Source organism: Symphalangus syndactylus, chromosome 5, assembly GCF_028878055.3.
Source record: "Symphalangus syndactylus isolate Jambi chromosome 5, NHGRI_mSymSyn1-v2.1_pri, whole genome shotgun sequence".
In the NCBI taxonomy this organism is placed as follows: domain Eukaryota; kingdom Metazoa; phylum Chordata; class Mammalia; order Primates; family Hylobatidae; genus Symphalangus; species Symphalangus syndactylus.
This window is the reverse complement of record NC_072427.2, coordinates 148,169,368-148,195,572: the sequence shown is the minus strand read 5'-3', so window position 1 is coordinate 148,195,572 and position 26,205 is coordinate 148,169,368. Positions and strand designations below refer to the sequence as shown.

General features: G+C 57.3%; 3 protein-coding genes across 4 annotated transcripts in view; all 3 read left to right on the top strand.

Moving 5' to 3' along the window:
* Positions 1-5,799, top strand: part of CD4 (CD4 molecule) — a 34,391-nt gene extending 28,592 nt beyond the window's left edge. Inside the window, exons 6-10 of the mRNA XM_055277008.2 lie at positions 986-1,333; positions 2,058-2,258; positions 3,382-3,503; positions 3,808-3,875; positions 4,271-5,799. Coding sequence (XP_055132983.2) covers positions 986-1,333; positions 2,058-2,258; positions 3,382-3,503; positions 3,808-3,875; positions 4,271-4,301 — 770 coding nt within the window. The 3' untranslated portion in view covers positions 4,302-5,799. The remainder of the gene's footprint in view (positions 1-985; positions 1,334-2,057; positions 2,259-3,381; positions 3,504-3,807; positions 3,876-4,270) is intronic.
* A 978-nt stretch (positions 5,800-6,777) lies between these two features.
* Positions 6,778-12,394, top strand: GPR162 (G protein-coupled receptor 162). Of its 2 annotated transcripts, none has more exons than XM_063639756.1 (5): positions 6,778-6,869; positions 8,437-8,732; positions 10,453-10,642; positions 11,166-11,323; positions 11,626-12,394. In XM_063639756.1, the coding sequence occupies exons 2-5, from the start codon at positions 8,718-8,720 to the stop codon at positions 12,175-12,177; spliced, it is 915 nt and encodes a 304-aa protein (XP_063495826.1). In that variant the 5' UTR covers positions 6,778-6,869; positions 8,437-8,717; the 3' UTR covers positions 12,178-12,394. The 2 variants fall into 2 exon arrangements, with proteins under 2 accessions (XP_063495826.1, XP_055136850.2); XM_055280875.2 differs by having other exon boundaries at positions 8,437-9,734.
* Positions 12,395-12,879: 485 nt separating this feature from the next.
* P3H3 (prolyl 3-hydroxylase 3) lies at positions 12,880-26,157 on the top strand. The gene is made up of 15 exons (XM_055280874.2): positions 12,880-13,748; positions 14,655-14,807; positions 15,151-15,352; positions 15,436-15,567; positions 16,011-16,147; positions 16,619-16,708; positions 18,371-18,423; positions 18,521-18,588; positions 18,704-18,828; positions 22,089-22,190; positions 22,529-22,679; positions 22,838-22,955; positions 24,268-24,343; positions 25,310-25,450; positions 25,607-26,157. Exons 1-15 carry the CDS (start codon positions 13,251-13,253, stop codon positions 25,769-25,771), a joined length of 2,211 nt encoding a protein of 736 aa, XP_055136849.1. The 5' UTR covers positions 12,880-13,250; the 3' UTR covers positions 25,772-26,157.
* Positions 26,158-26,205: the final 48 nt, after the last annotated feature.

Genomic DNA, 26,205 nt, shown 5'->3' with positions numbered 1-26,205 from the left:
CTGCTTCTGGGTCTGGCGCTGGGAGGTCAGCAGTGGAGAGGACTAGGTCCCTAGAGCTGAGGCTTGTCTCGAAGACTCACTGGGGCCCTCATCCTCAGGGGGCTGATTGACAGCCACCCCTCAGTGTGGTGGACGTGGAGAAAGGAAAGGCTGGGGAAGGTAAGGATGCTAGAGGCCCGAGTCTGCTTTGGAGGCCCCAAAGGAGGAATGTCAGGGAGCTTGCTTTCTTTGTTGCCTCAGCTCCCCACCCCTCCCAAGTTGGCAAATCCACTTACTCAGGGACACTAACACCAGTAAGCCAACCCTGATGATGTTTTATGTTGTACCTCTGGACCTCTGAGCCAGGCCACTGTGGGGAGATCAAGGTCCTACCCCAGATCCTGTCCCCTGGGTGCTTATTTGACTTAAGGTAGACATAAGGTACTGTGCCAGTTTAGTGCATGTACCCTGATTGAAATCCTGGTTCTGCCACAACCATGTGACCTTAGGTGAGTTACTAAACCTCTCTGCACCTTGGTTCCAGCCTCTGTGAAATGGGGATGATGTAACTGCTATAGTGCCTACCTTGTATTAAGTTGAGGACTGATACACATAAGGCACTGAAAATGGTGCCTGGCACAGAGTAAGCCCTAGTTAAGTGTTCGCTCTTATTTTGTGAAGGGTGATGAATATGCCTCTAAGGAGTGGAAGCCAAATGGCTTCTGTGGTCCAGGAATCCTAAGGACAGCAAAGATCCCCTGTGGCTGGGCTGCTCTGTGATGGCTTCCGGGAGGAGGGAGGTGGTCCGCTGTAGGAAAATGCTGGGTGGAAGAGGGGAGAGAAGGCTGGAGAGGTAGGAAGGAACTGAAGTATCTGAAATGACAAGGTGGGCGTCTGAACTCATCAGGTCCCCTTCCATCTCCCTGCTGCCCCTGCATGCAGACCCCACTGGTGCACCCTCATCTTCCTATCTCCTCACCCAGGGTCTCTCCCTTCCCACCTCCAGCTTTCCAGAAGGCCTCCAGCACAGTCTATAAGAAAGAGGGGGAACAGGTGGAGTTCTCCTTCCCACTCGCCTTTACAGTTGAAAAGCTGACGGGCAGTGGCGAGCTGTGCTGGCAGGCGGAGAGGGCTTCCTCCTCCAAGTCTTGGATCACCTTTGACCTGAAGAACAAGGAAGTGTCTGTAAAACGGGTTACCCAGGACCCTAAGCTCCAGATGGACAAGAAGCTCCCACTGCACCTCACCCTGCCCCAGGCCTTGCCTCAGTATGCTGGCTCTGGAAACCTCACCCTGGACCTTGAAGCGAAAACAGGAAAGTTGCGTCAGGAAGTGAACCTCGTGGTGATGACAGGTGAGGGACCAGGTCAGGGAGGGGTGGGCAGGCGAAGGAGGTGGAGGGGCCTGGCCCAGGGCTCCCTCTGAGGCAAGCCAGGCCGCAAGAGGCGATGCCTAGGCCCTGGTCACCTGGACGAAGTGAGGGAGGGCCCTCTGGATTTGGGGCTGGTTTTGAACTGAGACATCCATGAGCCAGCCTGGAGCTGGCTTCACTGAAGATCCCCAAAGCACTTGAGCTAAGAACCAGGGTTCCAGTTCTGCCCGTGACCAACCCTCTGTGACCCTGGCTAAGCCCCCTCCCACTTCAGGCCTGCTTCCTGACATGTCTGATAAGGATAATGAAATCTGCTCTCTGTATGATAGTAATGATGATGATGTCCAGCTCCAAATTGAGTTTCTGGCTTCCTTATCTCCTTATCGTCATAACAACTCCACAAATAATAATGGCTAACACTTCATGCTCAGCACGTGCCGGGCCCCATCCAAACACTTTACATGTATGCCTGCCTTTACTACTATCCGGGCGCAGGTTGTTAAGTCACTTGCCCAGAGACACAGCTGCTAAGCAGTGGAGCTGGGATTCAGATCCAATACCACTGGACCCCAAACGCTGTTTTTCCTCATACGACTGCATGAAAACCTGCTCTAAAAGGCTAAAAGAAGGCCACCCATATAGAGTATCATTTTAATTGTTCTGCTGAATCTCAGGCCTTCAATCTCAGCCTCTCATTCCTCTGCAGCCACTCAGCTCCGGGAAAATTTGACCTGTGAGGTGTGGGGACCCACCTCCCCTAAGCTGATGCTGAGCTTGAAACTGGAGAACAAGGAGGCAAAGGTCTCGAAGCGGGAGAAGGCAGTGTGGGTGCTGAACCCTGAGGCGGGGATGTGGCAGTGTCTGCTGAGTGACTCGGGACAGGTCCTGCTGGAATCCAACGTCAAGGGTAAGGACGCAGGTTCCAAGGCCTCTGCCTCCTGCACTGTGGGACCTTCCTGTGGTTGGCAGAGACCACCCAGAGTCCCGGCCTCCCAATGCCTGAGTTGGGGGGTTATGGGTATGGTGTCCTCTGTGGTCCCAGGGTGCTTTGGAGGCCCCAAAAGGAGGCATAAAAGTGATGAAGTGAGGTGGGGTGTGGTCCTGGGCTCTAGGCTGCCAATTGTAGTTCTACAAGTTCCCACTCCCTCAGGTCTACAGCCTAGGAATGGGTCCACCTGAGCAAGAGCCCCCCTCCCTGGCTCCTGGCTTTTCTCCAAATCCAGACGCACTTACACACACACTCACACACACATACACTCACACACACACACTCCCATACACTCTCACACACATCACTCACACACTAACTTGCACACACTCAAACACACACTACACACACATCCACACACACACTCACACCCACACACTCCCATGTACTCATACACATGCACTCACACACACCTTACACACTCATACAGTCACACACGTACTCACACACACTCATACACACTCACACATGCACACACTCTCACACACACATTCACGCACATACTCTCACCCACCCACACACTGTCATACACGCATGCTCACACACTTTTATACACTCACACACATCCATACACACACACACACGCATGCATTCACATGCACACACATTCACACACACATGCACACACATATGCATGCAGTCACACACGCACACACATTCATACATGCACACACACGCACACATTCACACACACATGCACACTCACATACATGCACACACATTCACATACACGCACATATTCACACACAATTCACACACATGCACACACACACACACACACGCACTCACACATGCACTCACACACACAGCCCAGGGTCTAGACCACTGCTTCCCTCTCTCCAGAGTGCCCTGGATATGGATATGCCCAAACATAAAGCCGATTCCCCAGCACTGGCGGCCTTTGAGAGCCCCCAGGCACCCCGCCCCTCTTCCCCAAGCCCAGGATCAAACCAGAGACTGGCCAGGAGGGGTTGCGGGGCAGTCCTCAGTCCCCTGGCCCGTGGAGGAGGTGGTGCATTGAGCACATTTCTCTCCCTTGCAGTTCTGCCCACATGGCCCACCCCGGTGCAGCCAATGGCCCTGATTGTGCTGGGGGGCGTCGCCGGCCTCCTGCTTTTCACTGGGCTGGGCATCTTCTTCTGTGTCAGGTGCCGGCACCGAAGGGTGAGTGACCCCACACCTGGTCCCCACAAGGCCCTCAAACCCCTGAGTCCTGTACCAGGAGATCCTGTATATGGGACCTGATTTTGGCCCAGCTCCCTCTGCCCACCCGTAAGTTCCCTTGCTGCCCTGTCCCAGATCCCACTCGAGGGAGAGACAGGAAGAAGCAGAGAGTTAATTCCAGGATAGATGGCCTGAGCCATGTAACTGCTTCTCCTGTCCCAGCTTCCCCCACTCCCCCCGCCAAGGGGTACCTCCCTTCTAGAGGCCTGGCACCCTCGTGACTCCCTTTCTTGTCCCTGGACAGCGCCAAGCAGAGCGGATGTCTCAGATCAAAAGACTCCTCAGTGAGAAGAAGACCTGCCAGTGCCCTCAGTAAGGATCTGGGAGGAAGGGTTGGGAGAGGGGAAAGGGGGACAGGGAGGGAGTGAGAGAGGAGGGGGAGGAAGGGGAGCAAAGGGGCGCAGGAAGGGAGGATGGAGAGGAGGAAGGAGTTGAGGAGGGAGAGTTGGGAGGGGTGGAGGCAAGGAGATGGGGGCTAAAGGGGTGTGGTGGAGAGGATAGAGGGGTGGGAAAAGATGGCCAGGAGCTAGAAGGAGGCAGAAGTGGCAGGGTGGAGCTGAAGGAGCAGCAGGCCAGGGCCTTTCTGGGCGAGTTCTGCAGCTGTGGCCCAGAGGCTAGCACTGCGCTGGAAAGGCCATTGGAGGTGCTAGAACACAAAGGGGTTGCAGCGGGGACAGACCTGCTCCCCTTCTTCTTTGTCCCTGCAGCCGGTTTCAGAAGACATGTAGCCCCATTTGAGGCACGAGGCCAGGGAGATCCCACTTGCAGCCTCCCCAGGTGTCTGCCCCGCGTTTCCCGTTGGGCTCATGGCCTGCGGACCAGATGAATGTAGCAGATCCCAGGCCTCTGGCCTCCTGCTCGCCTCCTCTACAATTTGCCATTGTTTCTCCTGGGTTAGGCCCCAGCTTCATTGGTTGACTGTTGCTCTCTATTTTCCAGAGCCTTAATCACACCATTCTCCCCACCGTTTCCTTTTTCCTTCAAGCCCTAGCCCTTCTCTCATTCTTTCTCTCTGACCCTCTCCCCACTGCTCATCTGGATCCCAGGGGAGTGTCCAGGGCCAGCCCTGGCTGGCATGGAGGGTGAGGCTGGGTGTCTGGAAGCACGGAGCATGGGACTGTTCTTTTACAAGACAGGACCCTGGGACCAAGAGGGCAGGAACTTGCACAAAATCACACAGCCAAGCCAGTCAAGGATGGATGCAGATCCAGAGGTTTCTGGCAGCCAGTATCTCCTGCCCCATGCTGCCCGCTTCTCACCCTATGTGGGTGGGGCCACAGACTCACGTCCTGACCTTGCACAAACAGCCCCTCTGGACACAGCCCCATGTACACGGCCATAAGGGGTGTTTCACATCCTCTGTCCATTTGAGACTTACAAAAATCCTACAAGGCTGGCAGTGACAGAACTAAGATGATCATCTCCAGTTTACAGACCAGAACCAGAGCTCAGAGAGGCTAGATGATTGATTACCAAAGGTCATACAGCTAGCAAGTGCTGGACTCGGGACTAACCCAGGTCCCTTGTCCCAAGTTCCACTGCTGCCTCTTGAATGCAGGGACAAATACCACACGGCTCTCACCAGTGGCTAGTGGTGGGTACTCAGTGTGTCCTTTTGGGTTCACAGGAGCACAGCACCCAAGGGAAGGGCCCATCTCAGAGAATTTATGAGCAGGGATGAAGGCCTCCCTGTCTAAAATCCCTCCTCCATCCCCCGCTGGTGGCAGAATCTGTTACCAGAGGACAAAGCCTTTGGCTCTTCTAACCAGAGTGCAGGCTGGGAGCACAGGCACTGTAGGAGAGAACGCCCAGTGACCAGCCACTGACCCCGTGCAGAACCTCCTGGAAGCGAGCTTTGCTGGGAGAGGGGGTAGCTAGCCTGAGAGGGAATCCTCTAAGGGACCTCAAAGGTGATTGTGCCAGGCTCTGCGCCTGCCCCACACCCTCCCTTACCCTCCTCCAGACCTTTCAGGACACAGGGAAATCAGGGTTACAAATCGTCTTCTTGATCCACTTCTCTCAGGATCCCCTCTCTTCCTACCCTTCCTCACCACTTCCCTCAGTCCCAACTCCTTTTCCCTATTTCCTTCTCCTCCTGTCTTTAAAGGCTGCCTCTTCCAGGAAGACCACCCTATTGCTGCTGGGGCTCCCCATTCGCTTACTTTGCGTTTGTGCCCACTCTCCACCCCTGCTCCCCTGAGCTGAAAGAAAAATACAATAAACTTACTATGAAGAAGATGCTGTGTGTGTGTGTGTGTGTGTGTGTGTGAGAGAGAGAGAGAGAGACTCCTTCTCTGGGGACCAGGAATCTTCTGGTCTTTGGGGTCGGACCCAGAGGAGAGGTTGCTGGGCATGCCCCAGGAAGGAGATGAAGTTTCCCTGGAGAGGGAAAAATTCTGTGGAGGCTGGCTATCCACCTCCACAGCCCACAGGGCTCTGTGTGGGCCTGTGTGTGTGTGAGGCTGAGACTCTGTAATTACACGTGTGTGATATATCGTGGGGGAGAGACTCAGGGTTGTGTGAGCTCTCCTGGTGTATGTGTGTGGCAGAGAAAAAGGACTATGAGAAACTGTAACATGTGTGTGCAAATTGTATCCCCAACATGTGTGTTTGTGTTCCAGGAGGAGGAAGCAGAGTGTGTGTGTCTGTGTGCATGCATGCGCCCACATCCTTTTAGCTTGTGCACCCCCACCCCCAACTCCACAAGCAGCCCCAGTTTGCACCACAAGCCCCCTCACTCCCAAACCCAAGGCCCAGCCCTCACACAGATACACACAGTGACACACGCTTCCTCCTCCCCGAACAGCTAGCTCCTCAGTCCCCAACAACACCAGCTGCCTCTTGGAGCTTGTGTTCGTGTTGAAAAACGGGAAGGGGTGGGGGTAGGACATGAACCATTTCACCAATGAAGCCGGTTCCCAGCCATCCTCCTCACCGCCCTCCCTCTCAGCGCCTTCCTTGCCCCTCCTCCCCGAGTCACCACCGTCCAGTTCCCCACCCTACACTCGTTTCCTGCCCCCCCCCACCCCCCACAAAGCTGTCCTGCAGTCCCTCTAGCCTGAGCTCACTGGCAGGATGACCCAGGGAGAGAGGGTCCTGGAGAGTGAGAGGGGCAGAGACCGAGTGAGCCTCTGGCTGAGCCTGGGAGGCCGGGACTGAGGGGGAGGAGGGAGGCCCGGGGGAAGGGAGGGAGGGAGAGAGGGAAGGAGGGAGGAGGGCGGGCGAGCTGGAGCCGGCAGGCAGCGGGAGCCCGAGAGAGCCGCGTCGGGAGTGCGGTCTCCATGGCAGTGCTGGGCGCAGTCAGAGGTAAGACGACCCCTGCCCTGTCCCCCCGTGTTGCCTCCCTTTTCCCCCCAAGCTGCCTCCTCTCCCCTAGGCTGGCCCCTCCTCCCCAGCCACCTGCTGTTTCTGCCCTGGAGAACCTGGAGGGGGACAGGAGGGAGGAGCCCCCTGACCTTACCCCTTCACCCCAAAGGGCGAGGGACCCCGTTGGCCAGGGAACCTCCCAGATCCCTCTTCCCACCTTCCTCTGATCTCTCCCTGTCCTTCACCTCCCTCTCTCTGTCCTTCACATCTTTCCTGCCTCCTTCCCTCTCTGATTCCCTATCTCTTTCGTCCTGAGCCCACCAGCTGGGCCTGGGTGGAGGTGGGTGGGAAGGGGTCCAGGGCTGTAGGAGAGGACACTGGGGGCTGCTCTTGGCCAAGTCCCTCCACCTCCCTCTGGCTGGCCATTGCCATGGCAACTAGGGTGTACTGGGCTCCGGAGGGAAGCCAAGGGTGGGGGTGGACCAAGACCTCTTGGGGAAAGCAAGGGTCTGAGCTGCTTCCATGGGAAACAGACCCTTTCACTGCTGTGCCCCATTTTTACCCCACTTACCCTAAAGCCATCACGTGCTTCCTTACAGCCCCACTCTGTTCAGGGTTTCACCCGATTCCCTTACCCCCCTTCCCAGGGCTCACTGAAGCTCAGCATCACGCACTAAAACTGGGACCATCCTTCCTCCCATGAGAGGGAAACTGAGGCTCTGGGCCAGGGAGGAAGAGTCAAGGTCTCCCGAGGGGAGTCAGCACCTTATTGAACATTTGGCTTTTCTTCTCAGCCTCCTATTCCCTGCTCGCTCCCTCCCTCCCTCCTCCAGTCCCTCCTCCCTCCAAAGCCTCCTCTCCAGGGGGTTTGAGCTTTTCCTGCTATTTTCAGATACTACCACTTTGCCCCCTCTTTCTCTTCTGCTCAAACTCTCCTCCTTCTCCCTAGTTCCCCCTCTTTCCATTTCTGGATGCTTCTGATGTCAGCGGTTTCCCCGCCTTCAGGTTCCCTAGCACCCCCTTCGGTCCCAGACTCCTTTCTCCCATTTTCCCAGATCTGGGTAGCTGGAGGGTGATCACCCAGGTTTGGGGAAGTAGGGGCTAAGCACCAAGACCCCCACATCCAGGAGACCGGCAGGTAGGGGAGGAAGGCTGTAATGCTGTATCCCAGTTCACTGTGAACCCTCAAGAGGAAACCAGTCATGTGTCTCCCATCAGTAGTTCTGAAGAGACATTTAGGGACTTGAAAATAGGGGTGGAGTAGTGCTGAGCAGGGGATGTTCTAAGAAGGAACCTGGGGGTTCCAGCAGGACGAGAAAGGGCTAAAGGAGACAGGGAGGTGGGAATGAATACCTTCTTCCCTAGAGGTCTGGAAGAGTGCAGCTCTCATCTGTGTGGGGTGTTTAGCTGTCAGATTTAAGGCAAAGGAATGTTCTGAATGACCCTCAGGGCCCTAGTCATCAGTCATGCCTATAGTTTCAAGAAAGGGGGCACAGGAGGCTGGTTGGAGACCAGCCCAGGCCCTACCTTTGCCCTCTCCCTCCCACATCTCATCTTTCCCTTGCAGCCTGTCCAGGGGGCTGAGCCCCACCCCCAAATCCCTGGGGCATCCAGAAGATTCCTGACTGGTCAAGAACCAGAGAAAAAAGAGACCTGGAAGTCCCAGCATGGGGACCAGAACCCCCTAGCCAGCCTCATAGTTGGGAAAGTAGCCAGCTTGCCTGCCCCGTCAATTGCAGGGATGCTTAAGGAAGGCCCCGCCCAGTATGAAAGCTGAGGATTGCCTCTGCTGACCCCCAGTCTCCTCCCCTGCCCTCTACATCTGCCCTCAGCTGGGTCGATCATGCAATGCTGAGCATTGGGGTGAGCCTGGGGGCGGCCTGCCTGCCGACAGGGCAAGGACTGTGGGGATCATGGGCGTATTTGTGAGTGGGGCTCCTGGGTGAGACCTAGCCCCCACCCCCACGGAGCTCAAGGGGGTGGGGGGCTGAGGATAGGATGGCTCGGGGTGGGGCGGGGGCAGAGGAGGCCTCCCTGCGCTCCAATGCATTGTCCTGGCTGGCCTGCGGGCTCCTGGCGCTGCTGGCCAATGCCTGGATCATCCTCAGCATCTCGGCCAAGCAGCAGAAGCACAAGCCACTGGAGCTGCTGCTCTGCTTCCTAGCGGGCACGCACATACTCATGGCAGCTGTGCCCCTCACCACCTTTGCTGTGGTGCAGCTGCGGCGTCAGGCTTCCTCCGACTATGACTGGAACGAGAGTATCTGCAAGGTCTTCGTGTCCACCTACTACACCCTGGCCCTGGCCACCTGCTTCACGGTCGCCTCACTCTCCTACCATCGCATGTGGATGGTGCGCTGGCCCGTCAACTACCGCCTCAGCAACGCCAAGAAGCAGGCACTGCATGCCGTCATGGGCATCTGGATGGTCAGCTTCATCCTCTCCACGCTGCCCTCCATTGGCTGGCACAACAATGGCGAGCGCTACTATGCCCGCGGCTGCCAGTTCATAGTCTCCAAGATCGGCCTCGGCTTTGGCGTTTGCTTCAGCCTCTTGCTACTTGGGGGAATTGTCATGGGGCTGGTCTGTGTGGCCATCACCTTCTACCAGACACTGTGGGCCCGGCCCAGGAGGGCTCGGCAGGCCCGGAGAGTGGGGGGTGGTGGGGGGACCAAAGTGGGTGGGCCAGGGGGCTTGGGTACCCGGCCAGCTTTTGAGGTGCCAGCCATTGTGGTGGAGGATGCCCGAGGGAAGCGGCGGTCCTCGCTGGATGGCTCGGAGTCTGCCAAGACATCCCTGCAGGTCACCAACTTGGTCAGCGCCATCGTCTTTCTCTATGACTCACTCACAGGGGTGCCCATCTTGGTGAGATCGGGGTCCTCCCCACCTGTTCTCCCCAATATCCAGGCCCCAGCATCATCACCTGACTTCCAACTTCATCAGCCATACAGCAGCTCCGTCATCTCTCCTCCAGTTCCATCATCCATCTCCCTCTCCTCTGTCCATCCCCCACTCCATTTGTGGCCCCCATCTTGATCATCTGTCTTTTAGTTCCCACCACGCTGTCTACCCCAGCTCCAGCATCTGCTTCAGTTCCCACTCCTCAGCTCCATCACCGTCCTTCAGTTCCACTACCCGTCCTCCAGCTCCGTCATCCATCCTGCAGCTCCACGGTTCCGCCGCAGACCTCTCATCCAGCCGCTGGGCTCCACTCTCCATTCCCTCCTTCCCTCTGGATGCCACATGGTCTCTGAGCACTCTTGGGTGGAAACTCCACAGGGCTCACCCACCACCCCATCTAGTCACTGTTCCTGGGTTCCTCTCTGTCTCTACGCTTCCTGGTCCACCTCTGTTCCTCTCCCTCCTGACCGCAGGTCTTTGTCTCCAGCACTCTCCCTGACCTTCCTCTGAGTCAATCCCTTCCCTCTGTTCACTCCGTCTCCACCTCCAGCTTCACCTCTGTTGGAGCACAGGGATCAGGCATTACTTTCTGATGTCTTGCCCACCAGCTGCACTAGGATATGGGGTTCAGGTGGGCTCCTCAGCTCTGGCCCTGACCCAGCCCGCTCCCACTCTTCCCCAGGTGGTGAGCTTCTTCTCCCTCAAGTCGGACTCGGCGCCCCCCTGGATGGTGCTGGCTGTGCTGTGGTGCTCCATGGCACAGACGCTGCTGCTGCCCTCCTTCATCTGGTCCTGCGAGCGCTACCGCGCCGACGTGCGCACAGTGTGGGAGCAATGCGTGGCCATCATGTCTGAGGAGGATGGAGATGACGGTCAGAGGAGGGGCTGGGCTTTGGCTTTCCTGGACATCTATCTATTCCCTTTTCTGCCGCGCCTTCTCAGCCAGAGGATGGGCTGCCCTGGAGTGCCCCCTACTGGACAGAACCTGCACCACCCTGGGCTCCCCTTTCCCTAAGCAGGCACCCTGCTGTCCACTCACTGCTTCCTGCAGCACTCAGGGCTCCCTTCACTGGGCCTAGGCTCCCCTCCAGAAGCCCACACTGCCCCAGCTCTGGCACTATGGGGAACCTCAGCTTCCCGAGAGAGGCCCCGCAGCTATAGGGACGGCTCTTGGGGGAGTGCAGGTAATTGTTTCAATAACTTCATCTATATGTATGAAGCACTCCACTCAGGATTTAGCACTGAACGCAGCAAATGCTAGCCACTCTCACTGTCCTCTTGGAACATACACGCTAATGGGAACTAAAGGGGTCCCTGGGAGCTTATAAAGGCAGTGGCGGGAGGCCGGGATAGGCATTCCCTACCTGTAACCACTCTGCCCATTTTCTCTCCTAGATGGGGGCTGTGACGACTATGCAGAGGGCCGAGTTTGCAAAGTTCGCTTTGATGCTAATGGAGCCACAGGACCAGGGAGCCGGGACCCTGCCCAGGTGAAGCTGCTGCCTGGAAGGCACATGCTCTTCCCTCCTCTTGAGAGAGTCCACTACTTACAGGTATGGAACTGGGGGATACACCTCCTACCCTTGGTGCCCCGAATCACTTTTCTCCAGTGTCTGTTATGCACTCCAATCCCCGCTTCCCTAGCCCTGGCTTTCAGGGCACCATAGAGCTGGGTGAAAGAAAGCTATAGCAAGAGAGGCATCCCTTCAGACCTCGTGGGGCCAGGTTTGCCCACCGGAGCAAACGTTTTGAAGAAGGTTAAGAAGGTGGCACCATCTTCCGGAGTCCCCACTTGGTTCCTGCGTCTGCCTCTGTCCCTGCAGCACCTTCAGGTCTTACCCGCTCCTCTTCCCAGGTCCCCCTATCCCGGCGTCTGTCCCATGATGAGACAAACATCTTCTCTACCCCTCGGGAACCAGGCTCCTTCTTGCACAAGTGGTCATCCTCTGATGACATCCGGGTCCTCCCAGCCCAGAGCCGGGCCCTCGGGGGTCCTCCTGAGTACTTGGGACAAAGACACAGGTTGGAGGATGAGGAGGACGAGGAGGAGGCTGAAGGTGGGGGGCTGACCAGCCTTCGCCAATTCTTGGAGAGTGGGGTTCTGGGGTCAGGTGGGGGACCCCCACGGGGTCCTGGCTTCTTCCGGGAGGAGATCACCACCTTCATCGATGAGACACCTCTGCCTTCTCCGACTGCCTCACCAGGGCACTCTCCTCGTCGGCCCCGGACACTGGGCCTCTCACCCCGCCGACTCTCCCTTGGGTCCCCAGAGAGCAGAGCCGTTGGACTTCCTTTGGGACTAAGTGCAGGGAGACGCTGCTCCCTGACGGGGGGTGAAGAAAGTGCAAGGGCTTGGGGAGGATCCTGGGGCCCAGGCAACCCCATCTTTCCCCAGCTGACCCTGTGAGGCCAAGCAGGCCTGCTGAACTCAGAAGAGGAAGCCTGAGTGAGTAACACCTCATTCTGGCCGAGAGTAGGGCAGCTGCCTCCAGACTCTGGGGAGACGGGCGCTAGATTTGGGGCTCAGAAGGCCCTGCTCTCTCCCATCCAAGTGACCAGATGCCCTACTCACCTTCCATCACCCCTAGCAATATGTATTAAAGTCTGAAGTGTTGCCATGGGAACCTCAGTGTCCAATGTACTGCGGTGGAAAGCGGCTTGGAGGGTGGAATGGCTCACAGAGGACACGACAGAGCAGGGGCAGCAGACAGAGGCACAGAAGGACACATGGAGAAATGATCACATGCTCCACCAGGCAGCCTCGCACAGGGAAGGCTGGGAGGACATATCCTGCTGGGGGCGAGGCTTGAGGATACACATGTCTTTGCTGGTTTGGGGTGTGAAGGATCTCTGTTCAGATTTGTTGAGGCGGTTTTAGAGTGTGGCTCCAGCCCCAGTGTCCAACTCTCTTTCTAACCCCAAATCCATCCAGGGGCTCACTTTATGGGCAGGAAAGGGCTTGGGGCTGACATAGTGTCCCGGGCCTAGACACCTCCTCCTTGCTGCATTTTAAAGCTCTTTCTTCAAAGCAGCGCAGGGGTGGATGAGTGTGTGTGGGGGGGTTGGGGGGGGTCGGCGTCCACACTCCTTTTTCTGGACCCAGAAGCGTGTGTGGAGGGAACACAGCCCCAGTAGTTACCTCCAGACCTCAGGGGCTGAAGTCACCCCTGCTCCTCCATGGATGCCCAGGCCTGCTCCAGTTCCCGCCTTTTGCCCTCCTCCTCCCAGTTTCTCCCTCTTATTCCACACTAGACCAGCTTTGTCCACTCGGCACTCTTCTCTCTCCATCTTTCACATGGGCCTCTCCCACCATCGGGTCTCACCCCATCTCTCTCTTTCTCTCTCGGCCTCCCTCATTATTTCTCCCTCTCCCTCCGCCTCTCCATCTCTCCTTCCTTCCCCTCCCTCCCCCTTCCCCCCTTTCCTCTCCCTCCCTCTCGGCTCCCGCATTTCCCCTCGGCGGCCGGCGGCTCCGACACCATGCTCCGGCTCCTCCGGCCGCTGCTGCTACTGCTGCTGTTGCCTCCCCCGGGGTCCCCTGAGCCCCCCGGCCTGACCCAGCTGTCCCCGGGGGCGCCCCCGCAGGCCCCCGACTTGCTCTACGCTGACGGGCTGCGCGCCTACGCGGCCGGGGCTTGGGCGCCGGCCGTGGCGCTGCTGCGGGAGGCGCTGCGGAGCCAGGCGGCGCTGGGCCGGGTGCGGCTGGATTGCGGGGCGAGCTGCGCGGCCGATCCGGGCGCCGCGCTGCCCGCCGTGCTTCTCGGGGCCCCGGAGCCCGACTCCGGGCCGGGACCCACGCAGGGGTCCTGGGAGCGACAGCTGCTCCGTGCTGTGCTCCGCCGCGCAGACTGCCTGACCCAGTGCGCAGCACGGAGGCTGGGCCCCGGGGGCGCGGCGCGGCTTCGCGTGGGGAGCGCGCTCCGGGACGCCTTCCGCCGTCGGGAGCCCTACAACTACCTGCAGAGGGCCTATTACCAGGTGGGGAGCGGGCCGGGCAGCTCCGAGGGTCCCAGCCCTCACCACCACGCTGTCCTACTTTGCGTTGCCCAGGAGTAGGCGGAATGCTGTTGCCCGGGGCTGGGGAGCGTCCGCGGGCCTCTGCGTAGGAGCTGGCTAAGCGACCGCGAGGACCTGTTGAGATCGCAGAGGAGCAGCCGAGGGGGAGTGCGAGCAGAGTGGGAATGGGGCGGGGAGGTCGTGAGGCGGGACGGGAGCAGATCGAAGATGGAGGGACAGGGCCGCCTCTTCCTAGGAATGAAGCGGAGGCGGTGGGGGCGAAACCGGCTCTCGGACTGGAAGTGTGCGTGGGTGTGTGTGTGTCGGGGGTGGTGGTGAGTGTGAACCTTCGCTTGGGGCAGGAGGTAGCTTCGGAAAGGAAGTAGCAGACGGAGGCAAGGTTGGGGGCCTCCGAGGCCAGACCTCTGCGGGCGGGGAGGGGACAGCACGCCGCAGCCGCTGGTACCGCAGCAGTTGCCTACGTGGCTGGGGAAGCGGGGCGCCGGTTGTACTCACCTCAGCTCAGGGTCCTAGAGACCTGCGGGTTTTGCTGGTCGCTGAGGTCTCCCCCACTTCCCCACCTCACTTAAGCCATCACTTCCACCTGGTCTCCCAAATTGAGGTCCTGAAGTCCTGAGGCCCATGTCCCACCCAACTCAGATATCTTTAGACCCCCTTTCCTTCGGTGCCAGCCTTCTGAGAGTCCCAACGTTCTGGCCTCTAGGGGGTCTGCAGTTTGGGCGGTGGGCGGTTCTGATTGGCCAGTCTTCCATGAGGCTCTTGGGCACCCAGAGTGTGTGTCTGGGGTAGGGTGGGCAGGCTGGCCAGGGGTCAGAGGTCTGCCCCCCGTCCCAGGGCTCTGATGCTCTCCTCCCTCCGCCTCCTCAGTTGAAGAAGCTGGATCTGGCAGCTGCGGCAGCACACACCTTCTTTGTAGCAAACCCCATGCACCTGCAGATGCGGGAGGACATGGCTAAGTACAGACGAATGTCGGGAGTTCAGCCCCAGAGCTTCCGGGACCTGGAGACACCCCCACACTGGGTGAGACCCCCAGCACCACCCCTGTCTTGCCCCCAGCCTTTTCCTGGCTGGATGCACAGGCCTCACTAAACTGCGCGTTGTGCTGCTTGAGCATACAGAGATGGGGTAATGATCCTCAGCGACCCTGGCTGGGAGTCCCTCTCTAGGACTTCATTTCCTTCCTGGATGATCACTGAAATCTGATGTTCCAACATTATGACTCTGAGGCCCACCCTTATTCTTCTCCACGGTGAAGAGGGACATGGAGTCCTTGCCCCAAATGAGACCAACACCCCTCTCCTCCCTACCTCCCAGTTTGGCAACCCCTGGATCTCAGGTGACTGACTGCTGCCTTCCCCAACAGGCAGCCTATGACACTAGCCTGGAGCTACTGGGGCGCCAGGAGGCAGGACTGGCACTGCCCAGGCTAGAGGAGGCTCTGCAGGGGAGCCTGGCCCAGATGGAGAGCTGCCGTGCTGACTGCGAGGGGCCTGAGGAGCAGCAGTGGGCTGAAGAGGAGGAGGGTGGGGCTGGGAGCCAGGGGGGCCTCTATGAGGCCATTGCAGGTAAGGGTCCCGTGTCGCTGGGGGGGGTCGGTGCCCAGGGAGGGACATGAACAAGCTGAATGGCTTATGGGTTTCCTCTGCAGGACACTGGATTCAGGTCCTGCAATGCCGGCAACGCTGTGTGGGGGAAACAGCCACACGCCCTGGTCGCAGCTTCCCTGTCCCAGACTTCCTTCCCAACCAGCTGAGGCGGCTACATGAGGCCCATGCTCAGGGTCAGTTGGGGAAGGTGGAAACGGGGAGTGAAGATTTGCCTCTGCTGCTATCCTGAGCTCCATCTCTCTATCCCTCCCATCTGTCTCTGGATTTGTAGTTTCACTGTCAGGGCTGCATGGGAACCATCACTTCACGAGGACTCTAATTTGCCCTCCTTTGGCGCCTGTGACAAGCTCAGGAGATGGGCTTCCTTCTGCCTTGCTGCTTCTCACCTTCCTTTATTTTCCCCCCTCTTGCTCTTCTTTGAACTCTCCAGCTAAGGTATGTTTGCACCAGTGTTTGAAAGAACCGGCAGCTGAACTTGTCTGCCAGTGGGAGGGGACTCTTGGAGTTGGCTGGCTGGCCTCTGGAGACCACCTTCTCCAGCACTGCCTCTGCCCCAAGGATCAATGTGCTCTAAGTCTTCATCCCCCAGCCCCTGACCTTGTCGCTCCCTCTCCAGTGGGCAATCTGTCCCAGGCTATAGAAAATGTCCTGAGCGTCCTGCTCTTCTACCCAGAGGATGAGGCTGCCAAGAGAGCTCTGAACCAGTACCAGGCCCAGCTGGGAGAGCCAAGACCTGGCCTCGGACCCAGAGAGGTAACCCCCCTCCACACTTACCTGGGAGGTAGCCCCAAATCAAACGAATAGACCTGAGAAGTAACCTGGACCCCCACCCCCCGCTGGCCTCTTACCCAAGCACTCTAGTCACCCAAAGGACTCCAAGTCCAGCATCCGACTTCCGTCTCCACTCCCTGCTCCCCACGGCAGCCTGGAGTTCTGATTCCAGCCCTCAGCCCCAGCTCCCTTGCCTTTACTTCACTCCTGCCTGCCACCAGCCCCCGAACTCATGCACACACACATCCACACACTCACACACACTCCCACCCCCTACACCCTTTCCAGTTTAAGTCCAGATGCTCTGAAGCTGCTGAGGGGGAACGTTGAACAGAGGAACCAGGGGGCATGGTGCCAGGTTCAAGGAGCATGGAGCACCCAGGCAGTGCCCTAGAGCCCGGGCTTCCCTGCCCTCCTCCAGCCCCGCTTCACTGCTCATCATCTCACCCTCAGGACATCCAGCGCTTCATCCTCCGATCCCTGGGGGAGAAGAGGCAGCTCTACTATGCCATGGAGCACCTGGGGACCAGCTTCAAGGATCCTGTGAGTCACTCCACTTCTATCCCATCTCACCCCTCCGCACTCCCAGGAGGGATGGCACTTTGGTTTGCAACAGTTTTCCATTTTTCCACCATGAGGCTTGGAGAAGAGTCTGCCATCCCAGTTTTACAGGGACGGAGACAGTGTGCCTGTAGTTAGCGTGGCTTTGGGGTCACGCAGGCCTAAGTGTCAATCCTCCTCTGCCCCAAACATCTCTGAACTTCAACTTGCCTCTGCCTCAATTTCCTTACCTGTAAGTTGGAATAATCACATCTATTTCACAGGGCTGTTGAAACCACATCATTTGATAACAAAATACAGAAAACTCTGTTACTGCTGCTTTTATTTCTCTTCTTGTAGTTATGAGAGGAAACTGCGGGGCAGAGGTTATCTATGGCTAGGGCTAGGGCATAAAGCAGGCATTCTCAGTCTTCCTGGCGCTACTCATATTTTGGATCTGACATTTTGGATAATTCTTTGTTGGGGCAGAGGGCAGGGCCTGTCCTATGCCTTGGAGAGTGTTCAGCAGCTTCCCTGGTCTCTACCCAGTAGAGATCAATAGCACATTGACAGCCCCTGAGTCATGGCAATCAATAACGTTTCCACACTTTGCCTAATGACCCCTGGGGGGCAGAAGTGTCCTGCTTGAGAACCACTGGCTAAATGTGAGAACTCTGAAGCTAGTTTTTTTTATTTTTATTTTTAGAGACAGAGTCTCACTCTGTCACCCAGGCTGGAGGGCAATGGTGTGATCTTGGCTCACTGCAACCTCCACCTCCCAGGTTCAAGCGATTCTCCTGCCTCAGCCTCCTGAGTACCTGGGATTACAGGTGCCTGCCACCTTGCCTGACTAATTTTTGTATTTTTAGTAGAGATGGGGTTTCACCATGTTGGCCAGGCTGGTCTTGAACTCCTGACTTCAGGTGATCCACCTGCCTCGGCCCCCCAAAGTGCCGGGATTACAGGCGTGAGCCACCGCTCCTGGCCTGAAGCTGGTTTAAAACCTAATGCTGCTTTGGGAGGCTGAGGCAGGTGGATCACCAGATCAGGAGTTCAAGACCAGCCTGGCCAACATAGTGAAACCCTGTCTCTACTAAAAATACAAAAAATTAGCTGGGCATGGTGGCAGGCACCTATAATCCCAGCTACTTGGGAGGCTGAGGCAGGAGAATCGCTTGAACCCGGGAGGCGGAGGTTGCAGTGAGCCGAGATCGCACCATTGCACTCACAGTGTGAGACTCCGTCTCAAAAAAACAAAAAACAACAACAACGACAACAAAAAACAACTATGTCACTTCTAGTTGTGTGATCTTGAGCATGTTACTTTACCTCTCTGTGTCTCAGGGCTCTCAATTACAAAATGAGCACTTTAATATTGTCTGTTTCATGAGACTGTTGTGAACTTTAAAGGATAAATTCCATTTCCATGAATAAAGCTCTTAGAATAGCCCCTAGCAGATAGTAAGTGCTATATGAGTTATAGTTGTACTTGTTGTTACAGTTTGGTCCACTGCCCAGGGCTCCTGACATTGAGTCCCGGGCTTTTCCTACCTCCGTCTTCCTCTCTGGAAACAGGGGGACCTTAATGAGATATTTCAGCTCTAATGTCAGGGATTCCAGGGGCTGACCTTCGTAGGTAATGATGCTTTTCTGGACTGTTGGCAGGACCCCTGGACCCCTGCAGCTCTCATTCCTGAGGCACTTAGAGAAAAGCTCAGGTAGGAGATGCCCTGTGGTGGGAGGGGCTTGGCCCGAGCTGGGAGGCCGGGTCTGGACTGTCCTGTGCACCCACTGAGCACATCTCTCACCCCTGAGAGAGGATCAAGAGAAGAGGCCTTGGGACCATGAGCCCTCGAAGCCAAACCCCTTGACCTACTGGAAGGGTGAGTTCCTGGGAGGGAGAAGGCAGGAGCCTGGAGGGTCTGGGGGCTGCCAGCTACTGCTCTGCCCGCCCTTAGGGGATGCTCAGCCACCTCTACTCTGTCTTTTCCCTGGCAGATGTCCTTCTCCTGGAGGGTGTGACCTTGACCCAGGATTCCAGGCAGCTGAATGGGTCAGAGCGGGCAGTGTTGGATGGGCTGCTCACCCCAGCCGAGTGTGGGGTGCTGCTGCAGCTGGCTAAGGTAGGAAGACCTGCAAGTTCATCAGCTCGTTGAAAACTCTTGGATACAATCACCTGTTCCCTTGCTGTTGGCCTGCCCCCTTCATTCTGCCTGTCCTGATTATCCAACCGGGACTGTGCTTACCACTGCCTCTCAGCTGCAGATAAGTTCCGTCTCGTCTTAATTTAGCTGACATAGGTGGATGTTCTTTACAAATGAATTTTGCTAGAAATTGATAGGAAGAACAAAACAAAAACCATAAAGGCATAAAAATGGATGAGTGTGCAGGTAAGGATTGCATGGTTAGCCAAGAGTTTAGTTACTGGCTTGGCTGATGGCTCAGCAGACACGCAGGCCTTTCTTTCCCTCCTTCTAGTTTGGGTTGAATGACTCATACTCACCAGGTTGAGGCTACCATTTTATGAAGCTTCAACCCTTATCTTAGGTTAGTGCTCATTCAGTAACATACTCACTGAGCAGCTGCTATACACTAGAAACTGCTAGGTTCTAGGGAGAGGAAGATGATTATAGACTCTGCCCTTTGGGAGCTCAAGTGTAGAGGTGGAAACAGACAAGGAAATACATAATATAAGCAGGTGATAAGTTTGGTAAAAGAAGTATGTACTTGGGCCGGGTAAGGTGGCTCATGCCGGTAATCCCAGCAATTTGGGAGGCCGAGGCGGGTGGATCACCTGAGGCCGGGAGTTCGAGACCAGCCTGACCAACATGGAGAAACCCCATCTCTACTAAAAATATAAAAAAATTAGCCAGGCGTGGTGGCACATGCCTGTAATCCCAGCTACTCGGGAGGCTGAGGCAGGAGAAGTGCCTGAACCCGGGAGGTGGAGGTTGTGGTGAGCTGATATTGTGCCATTGCACTCCAACCTGGGCAACAAGAGCGAAACTCCATCTAAAAAAAAAAAAAAAAAAAAAAAAAAAAAAAAGTATGTCAAATAGAAGTGCTGAAATGCACAGTTATAGAAGGCTTGCTGGAGAGGTGGTGTTTGAGCTCAGTCTTTTTTTTTTTTTGAGACGGAGTCTCGCACTGTCACCCAGGCTAGAGTGCAGTGGTGCAATCTTGGCTCACTGCAAGCTCCACCTCCCGGGTTCACGCCATTCTCCTGCCTCAGCCTCTCCGAGTAGCTAGGACTGCAGGCGCCTGCCACCACGCCCGGCTAATTTTTTGTATTTTTAGTAGAGACGGGGTTTCACCATGGTCTCGATCTCCTGACCTCGTGATCTGCCCGCCTCGGCCTCCCAAAGTGCTGGGATTACAAGCCTGAGCCACCGCGCCCGGCCTGAGCTCAGTCTTTAGGATGAGTTAGCCAGGTGATTGGGGGTGGAATCAGTCTAAGAGGGAGAAGAGCAAGGTGCATTCTGGGAACTGCAGTCAAGCACAGGGGTGAGAGCAGGGCCAACTCCAATGGCCATTACCTGTGTGATCTTGGGCAATTTATTTTAACATCTCTGAGCCTAGTTTGCTCATCTATAAAATGGGGATAATAATAGTGTTTTTGTCTTAGTGTCATTGTGAGGATTAAATGAGTTAGCACATGGTAAAGCTCTTAGAACACAGAATCATCACTGGCTGGGTGTGGTGGCTCATGCCTGTAATCCCAGCACTTTGGAAAGTCAAGGCAGGTGGATCACTTGAGGTCAGGAGTTCAAGACCAGCCTGGCCAACATGGTGAAACCTGGTCTCTACTAAAAATACAAAAAAAATAGTGGGCATGGTAGCAGGCGCCAGTAATCCCAACTACTGGGGAGGCTGAGGCAGGAGAATCGCTTGAACCCAGGAGGCGGAGGTTGCAGTGAGCCGAGATCGCACCATTGCACTCCAGCCTGGGCAACAAGATCAAAACTCCATCTCGAAAAATAAATTTTTTTTAAAAAATTAATTAATTAATTAAAAAAGAACATAGAATCATCAGGGTGTATGTTACCAAGAGAGAGTATAGGGGAAGAGGGAGACAGCCAAGACATGAAGGCCCAGGGACAGTGAGTGTCTTCTGTGGCCTCCCAAGGAGTTTGGACTTCATCTGTGTATGCTAGACAGCTATTGAAGGATTTTAGGAGGGGTTGACTTTTGCCTTCCTGTAGAACCTCCAAGTGCAGGGTCTGGGGTCACCTGTAGAAGTGGTAGAGCCCTCTAGTGGCATTGTGTAGAATGCAGTGGGAGAAAAGACCGGAAAAGGGGAGTAATTGACGAGTGCCGCTGTTGGCTGGCGAGGTGGCTCACATCTGTGATCCCAGCACTTTGGGAGGCTGAGGCGGGCGGATGGCTTGAGCTCAGGAATTCCACACCAGCCTGAGCAACGTGGTAAAACCCCATCTCTACAAAAATACAAAAAATTAGCTGGGCCTATGCGCCTATATGTTCCCACCTACTTGGGAGGCTGAGATAGGAGGACTTCTGGAGCCTGGGAGGTGGAGCTTGCAGTGAGCTATGATTGCGCCACTGCACTCCAGCCTGGGCGACAGAGCAAGACCCTGTCTCGAAAACAAAAAACGAAAAACAAAAAAAACCCCAGGTTAGATGGCTTGGGTGACTAGGTGTCTCTCAGAAGTGAGATTTGTATACAGGGGTAACTAGATAGTGGTGCTTAAACAAATTCAAAAAGTAGACAAAAAATGGGTGTCAGAAAAGGGAAGGATTCCAGTGTAGACATCCAAATATTAGGAAACCCCCTGGTAGTGAGAGTGGTTGTGTAGGTGGCTGGGTAATTGTGACTCAGTATCAAGGAGTGGGGGAGCCACGGAGTCCACAGTTTCTCTGAGAGAATGTCAGGTGGGAAGAGGTCAGAGAGGGATAGCCCGCTGATGATGTCTCCCTACCGCCAGTCAGCTTCCTGCCAGGACCTGGCCTAACTATGGAACTTCCTGTTAGGGTCCCATTTCCAGAGAGACTCCTCTATTCTTGGCTCATCAGGGATTAATGATCAAGCCCTTCCTGCCTAGTTCCCAGCTCTGCCCCACTTTCCCAGCTGTCCCTACCCTCTCAGAGGCCCCCTTACTGCTGTAGGAAGCTCTCCCGAGTTCTGTCCACAGTCCCCTTGGTGAGCGGGATTCCAGCCTGTACCAGAGAGGGGCAGTCGGACAGCCGTGGCGGTGGGCACTCTCCGGGAAAGAGCAGCAGCTCAGGAAGAGGGGCCACGACAGAACTGTGGGAGCGTCTAGCTTCTTCTGGAGGGAGAGCGGGAGGGCCGGAGGGAGGGTCTTGCTGCACTGCGGACAGTGAGGGGCTGGGGGAGTGACTCCACGGTAAACTCCTTCCTATTTAGGATGCAGCTGGGGCTGGAGCCAGGTCTGGCTATCGTGGTCGCCGCTCCCCTCACACCCCCCATGAACGCTTCGAGGGGCTCACAGTGCTTAAGGCTGCACAGGTGAGCACAGGAGGCACCTGGGCCTGTCTGATGCCCAGATCTGGAGGAGAGGCTGTGCAGGAAGCCGGGCCCCGGGGCCTGGGCTTTTGTGAAGGAGCTTTCTTGGGACTGAGACTACCTGATAGGACCCAGCGTGGAGAAAAGGGATGTTCTGAGAGCTGGGGCCGGGGTGGTTGTCCTGGGGAGATAGAAGGAGCAGTTTGGGCTGATGGACAGAGCTGGATGCTGACAGACTCCAAACCCACGGGTGGAGAGCAGCAGAGTTGGGCAGGGGCTAGGGCCGAGACCACCCTCCCATTGCCTTCCTCCGTTTCTGCCCTGCCTTTCACTGCCTGCAGCTGGCCCGGGCTGGGACAGTGGGCAGTCAGGGTGCTAAGCTGCTTCTGGAGGTGAGTGAGCGGGTGCGGACCTTGACCCAGGCCTACTTCTCCCCGGAACGGCCCCTGCATCTGTCCTTCACCCACCTGGTGTGCCGCAGCGCCATAGAAGGTATGACAGGGACCCCCCACTGCTCTTCTCCAACCTCAAGCCCTGCCCCCAGGACACTGTCCCCAAGAGCCCCGGGGTAGATGTGCACGGCATGAGCCCACAGGGTGGCAGATGGGCACAGGGGCACAGAGGTACCCCCAGGCCCCTTTCTGTCCTAGGAGAGCAAGAGCAGCGCATGGACCTGAGTCACCCAGTGCATGCGGACAACTGTGTCCTGGACCCCGACACGGGAGAGTGCTGGCGGGAGCCCCCAGCCTACACCTATCGGGACTACAGGTGGGCAGCCCCTCTAGCGGTCAGGCCGGTGGGCAGCCCCTCTAGCGGTCAGGCCGGTGGGCAGCCCCTCTAGCGGTCAGGTAGGTGGGCAGCCCCTCTAGCGGTCAGGTAGGTGGGCAGCCCCTCTAGCGGTCAGGCCGGTGGGCAGCCCCTCTAGCGGTCAGGCCGGTGGGCAGCCCCTCTAGCGGTCAGGTAGGTGGGCAGCCCCTCTAGCGGTCAGGTAGGTGGGCAGCCCCTCTAGCGGTCAGGTAGGTGGGCAGCCCATCTAGCGGTCAGGTAGGTGAGCAGCCCCTCTAGCGGTCAGGTAGGTGGGCAGCCCCTCTAGCGGTCAGGCAGGTGGGCAGCCCCTCTAGCGGTCAGGCCGGTGGGCAGCCCCTCTAGCGGTCAGGTAGGTGGGCAGCCCCTCTAGCGGTCAGGTAGGTGGGCAGCCCCTCTAGCGGTCAGGCCGGTGGGCAGCCCCTCTAGCGGTCAGGCCGGTGGGCAGCCCCTCTAGCGGTCAGGTAGGTGGGCAGCCCCTCTAGCGGTCAGGTAGGTGAGCAGCCCCTCTAGCGGTCAGGTAGGTGGGCAGCCCCTCTAGCGGTCAGGTAGGTGGGCAGCCCCTCTAGCGGTCAGGTAGGTGGGCAGTCCCTCTAGCGGTCAGGCCGGTGGGCAGCCCCTCTAGCGGTCAGGTAGGTGGGCAGCCCCTCTAGCGGTCAGGCCGGTGGGCAGCCCCTCTAGCGGTCAGGCCGGTGGGCAGCCCCTCTAGCGGTCAGGTAGGTGGGCAGCCCCTCTAGCGGTCAGGCCGGTGGGCAGCCCCTCTAGCGGTCAGGTAGGTGGGCAGCCCCTCTAGCGGTCAGGTAGGTGGGCAGCCCCTCTAGCGGTCAGGCCGGTGGGCAGCCCCTCTAGCGGTCAGGTAGGTGGGCAGCCCCTCTAGCGGTCAGGCCGGTGGGCAGCCCCTCTAGCGGTCAGGTAGGTGGGCAGCCCCTCTAGCGGTCAGGCCGGTGGGCAGCCCCTCTAGCGGTCAGGCCGGTGGGCAGCCCCTCTAGCGGTCAGGTAGGTGGGCAGCCCCTCTAGCGGTCAGGCCGGTGGGCAGCCCCTCTAGCGGTCAGGCCGGTGGGCAGCCCCTCTAGCGGTCAGGTAGGTGGGCAGCCCCTCTAGCGGTCAGGCCGGTGGGCAGCCCCTCTAGCGGTCAGGTAGGTGGGCAGCCCCTCTAGCGGTCAGGTAGGTGGGCAGCCCCTCTAGCGGTCAGGCCGGTGGGCAGACAAAGGTCATCCCACCGCCGGCCTGGGCCTGGGTTGGGGTCTCACTGCCTCGTGCCTTTTTCCCTCCCCAGCGGACTCCTCTACCTCAATGATGACTTCCAGGGTGGGGACCTGTTCTTCACGGAGCCCAATGCCCTCACTGTCACGGTGCGTGGAGTGGGGGGTGTGACGGTGTGACAGAGGGCCCAGCTGTGGGGTCAGGATTCAAAACAGAAGGCTCCAGAGGCAAATGCAGGGAAATGGCCAGGGCTTTTAACCCTTTCACTTCCCCGCCTCCCCAGCCCTCCCGCTGCTTCCTCCGTAGCAAGGTCTCTAAGTGGCCCCATCAACCCTACCGTCAGTATTTGTCTCACCTCCTAAAGAAGGGTGAATGAAGCACCGCTTGCAGGTGCCTCCAGGACTCCATGGCCCTATTCTAGGGATTTGGGGAACTTGAGGTAGTCCTTCCTCTTTGCAGCGAGATGAGCACAGTGGCTGGCGCTCAGATACCAGGGCCACCTCGACTGGGGCTCGGATTCTTAACTTTTCTGAGGTTTAGTTTCCTAGACTGGGGTGATAATAATAGTGCATATTTTAAAGGGTCATTGTAGGAAGTAATTTAGGTAATGTACCTAAAAGAATGAGGCAGCGCCTGGTAATAATAAGCAATTAATAAATGTTAGGTGGGAAATTTCCAGACACCAGGGGCTAGGATTGGGTAGGAGGAGAGGGGCAGTGATTTTTCATCTGGGTGTGGGGTGTGAAAATGGCTCCAATATCTGTATCCCCTTCTACGTAGAGTCTGGTACTGCGTGCACAGCCCCAGATTGCTTCAAACCCTGGGTTCAAAGGGCTAAGTGGGAAAAATCAGGGTACCGGGGGTCAGGAACCAACAGGAGGCCTTCCGTGGAGACCCCTTTTTCCTTTGGTTCCCAACTCCTCTTGCATTTTTGCTCTGCAAGTTGAAGCTGATTTCTCATTTGCCCCAAGCTAGTCCCTGAATTAAGGAGTAGGAAGTGATAGCGAGAGAGCTGACCCTCTCTGTGCCCCTGTCCCCATCCTGCTCTAGGGAGTGAGGGCCAAGTTCTCTGGGAGAGCCAATCCCTGGAGCTGAACCTGCCCTCATCCCCCCAGGCTCGGGTGCGTCCTCGCTGTGGGCGCCTTGTGGCCTTCAGCTCCGGTGTCGAGAATCCCCATGGGGTGTGGGCTGTGACTCGGGGACGGCGATGTGCCCTGGCACTGTGGCACACGTGGGCACCTGAGCACAGGGAGCAGGTAAGTAGTGCGGCAGGAAGGGACATGGTTCTCCTGTTGCGTGAAGGGTGGGCAAGCAGCCACTGAGAAGGCTCACAGTAGGTGAGGGTCAGGGGCTGAGCTGGCCCAGGGAAGGTGGGTGCAGGGAACTGGCCACACTCTCCTCCCCAACCCCAGGAGTGGATAGAAGCCAAAGAACTGCTGCAGGAGTCACAGGAGGAGGAGGAAGAGGAAGAGGAAGAAATGCCCAGCAAAGACCCTTCCCCAGAGCCCCCTAGCCACAGGCACCAGAAGGTCCAAGACAAGGCTGCAAAGGCACCTCGGGTTCGGGAGGAGCTGTGAGTGGCTGAGCCAGCTCCTTGAGGATGTGGCCACTTGACTTGTGGAAGGCCATCATGATGCCAGGACCCACAGGAAGCCCCTGTGTGACATCAGGAGCAGAACAGCAAGCTCTCTGTCCCTGCACCCCCACCATCTTGGGGACCTACAAGGGCCTGGACTCAGAGGACAATGCACAGGCTAGCCTGGAGCTCACCAGGCCTGGGGAGCCAGGACTGGGCCCAGCTGCCGGACCTGCAGCCCTGGACAGATGGGGAACACTGTGCCTCCCTGAAAGGAAATGGCAGGGGAGGAGGCTGATGCTTTAAATGAAGAGGATGGTGGGGTTGGGGGGTATAACCCTGCTCCTCTCTCCCAGTCTGTGCAATAAAGGTCGTGAAGATCTCTCAGCCAGGGGCCAGTCGAGTGTATCACAGATTCTGTGATGGCTGGAGGTG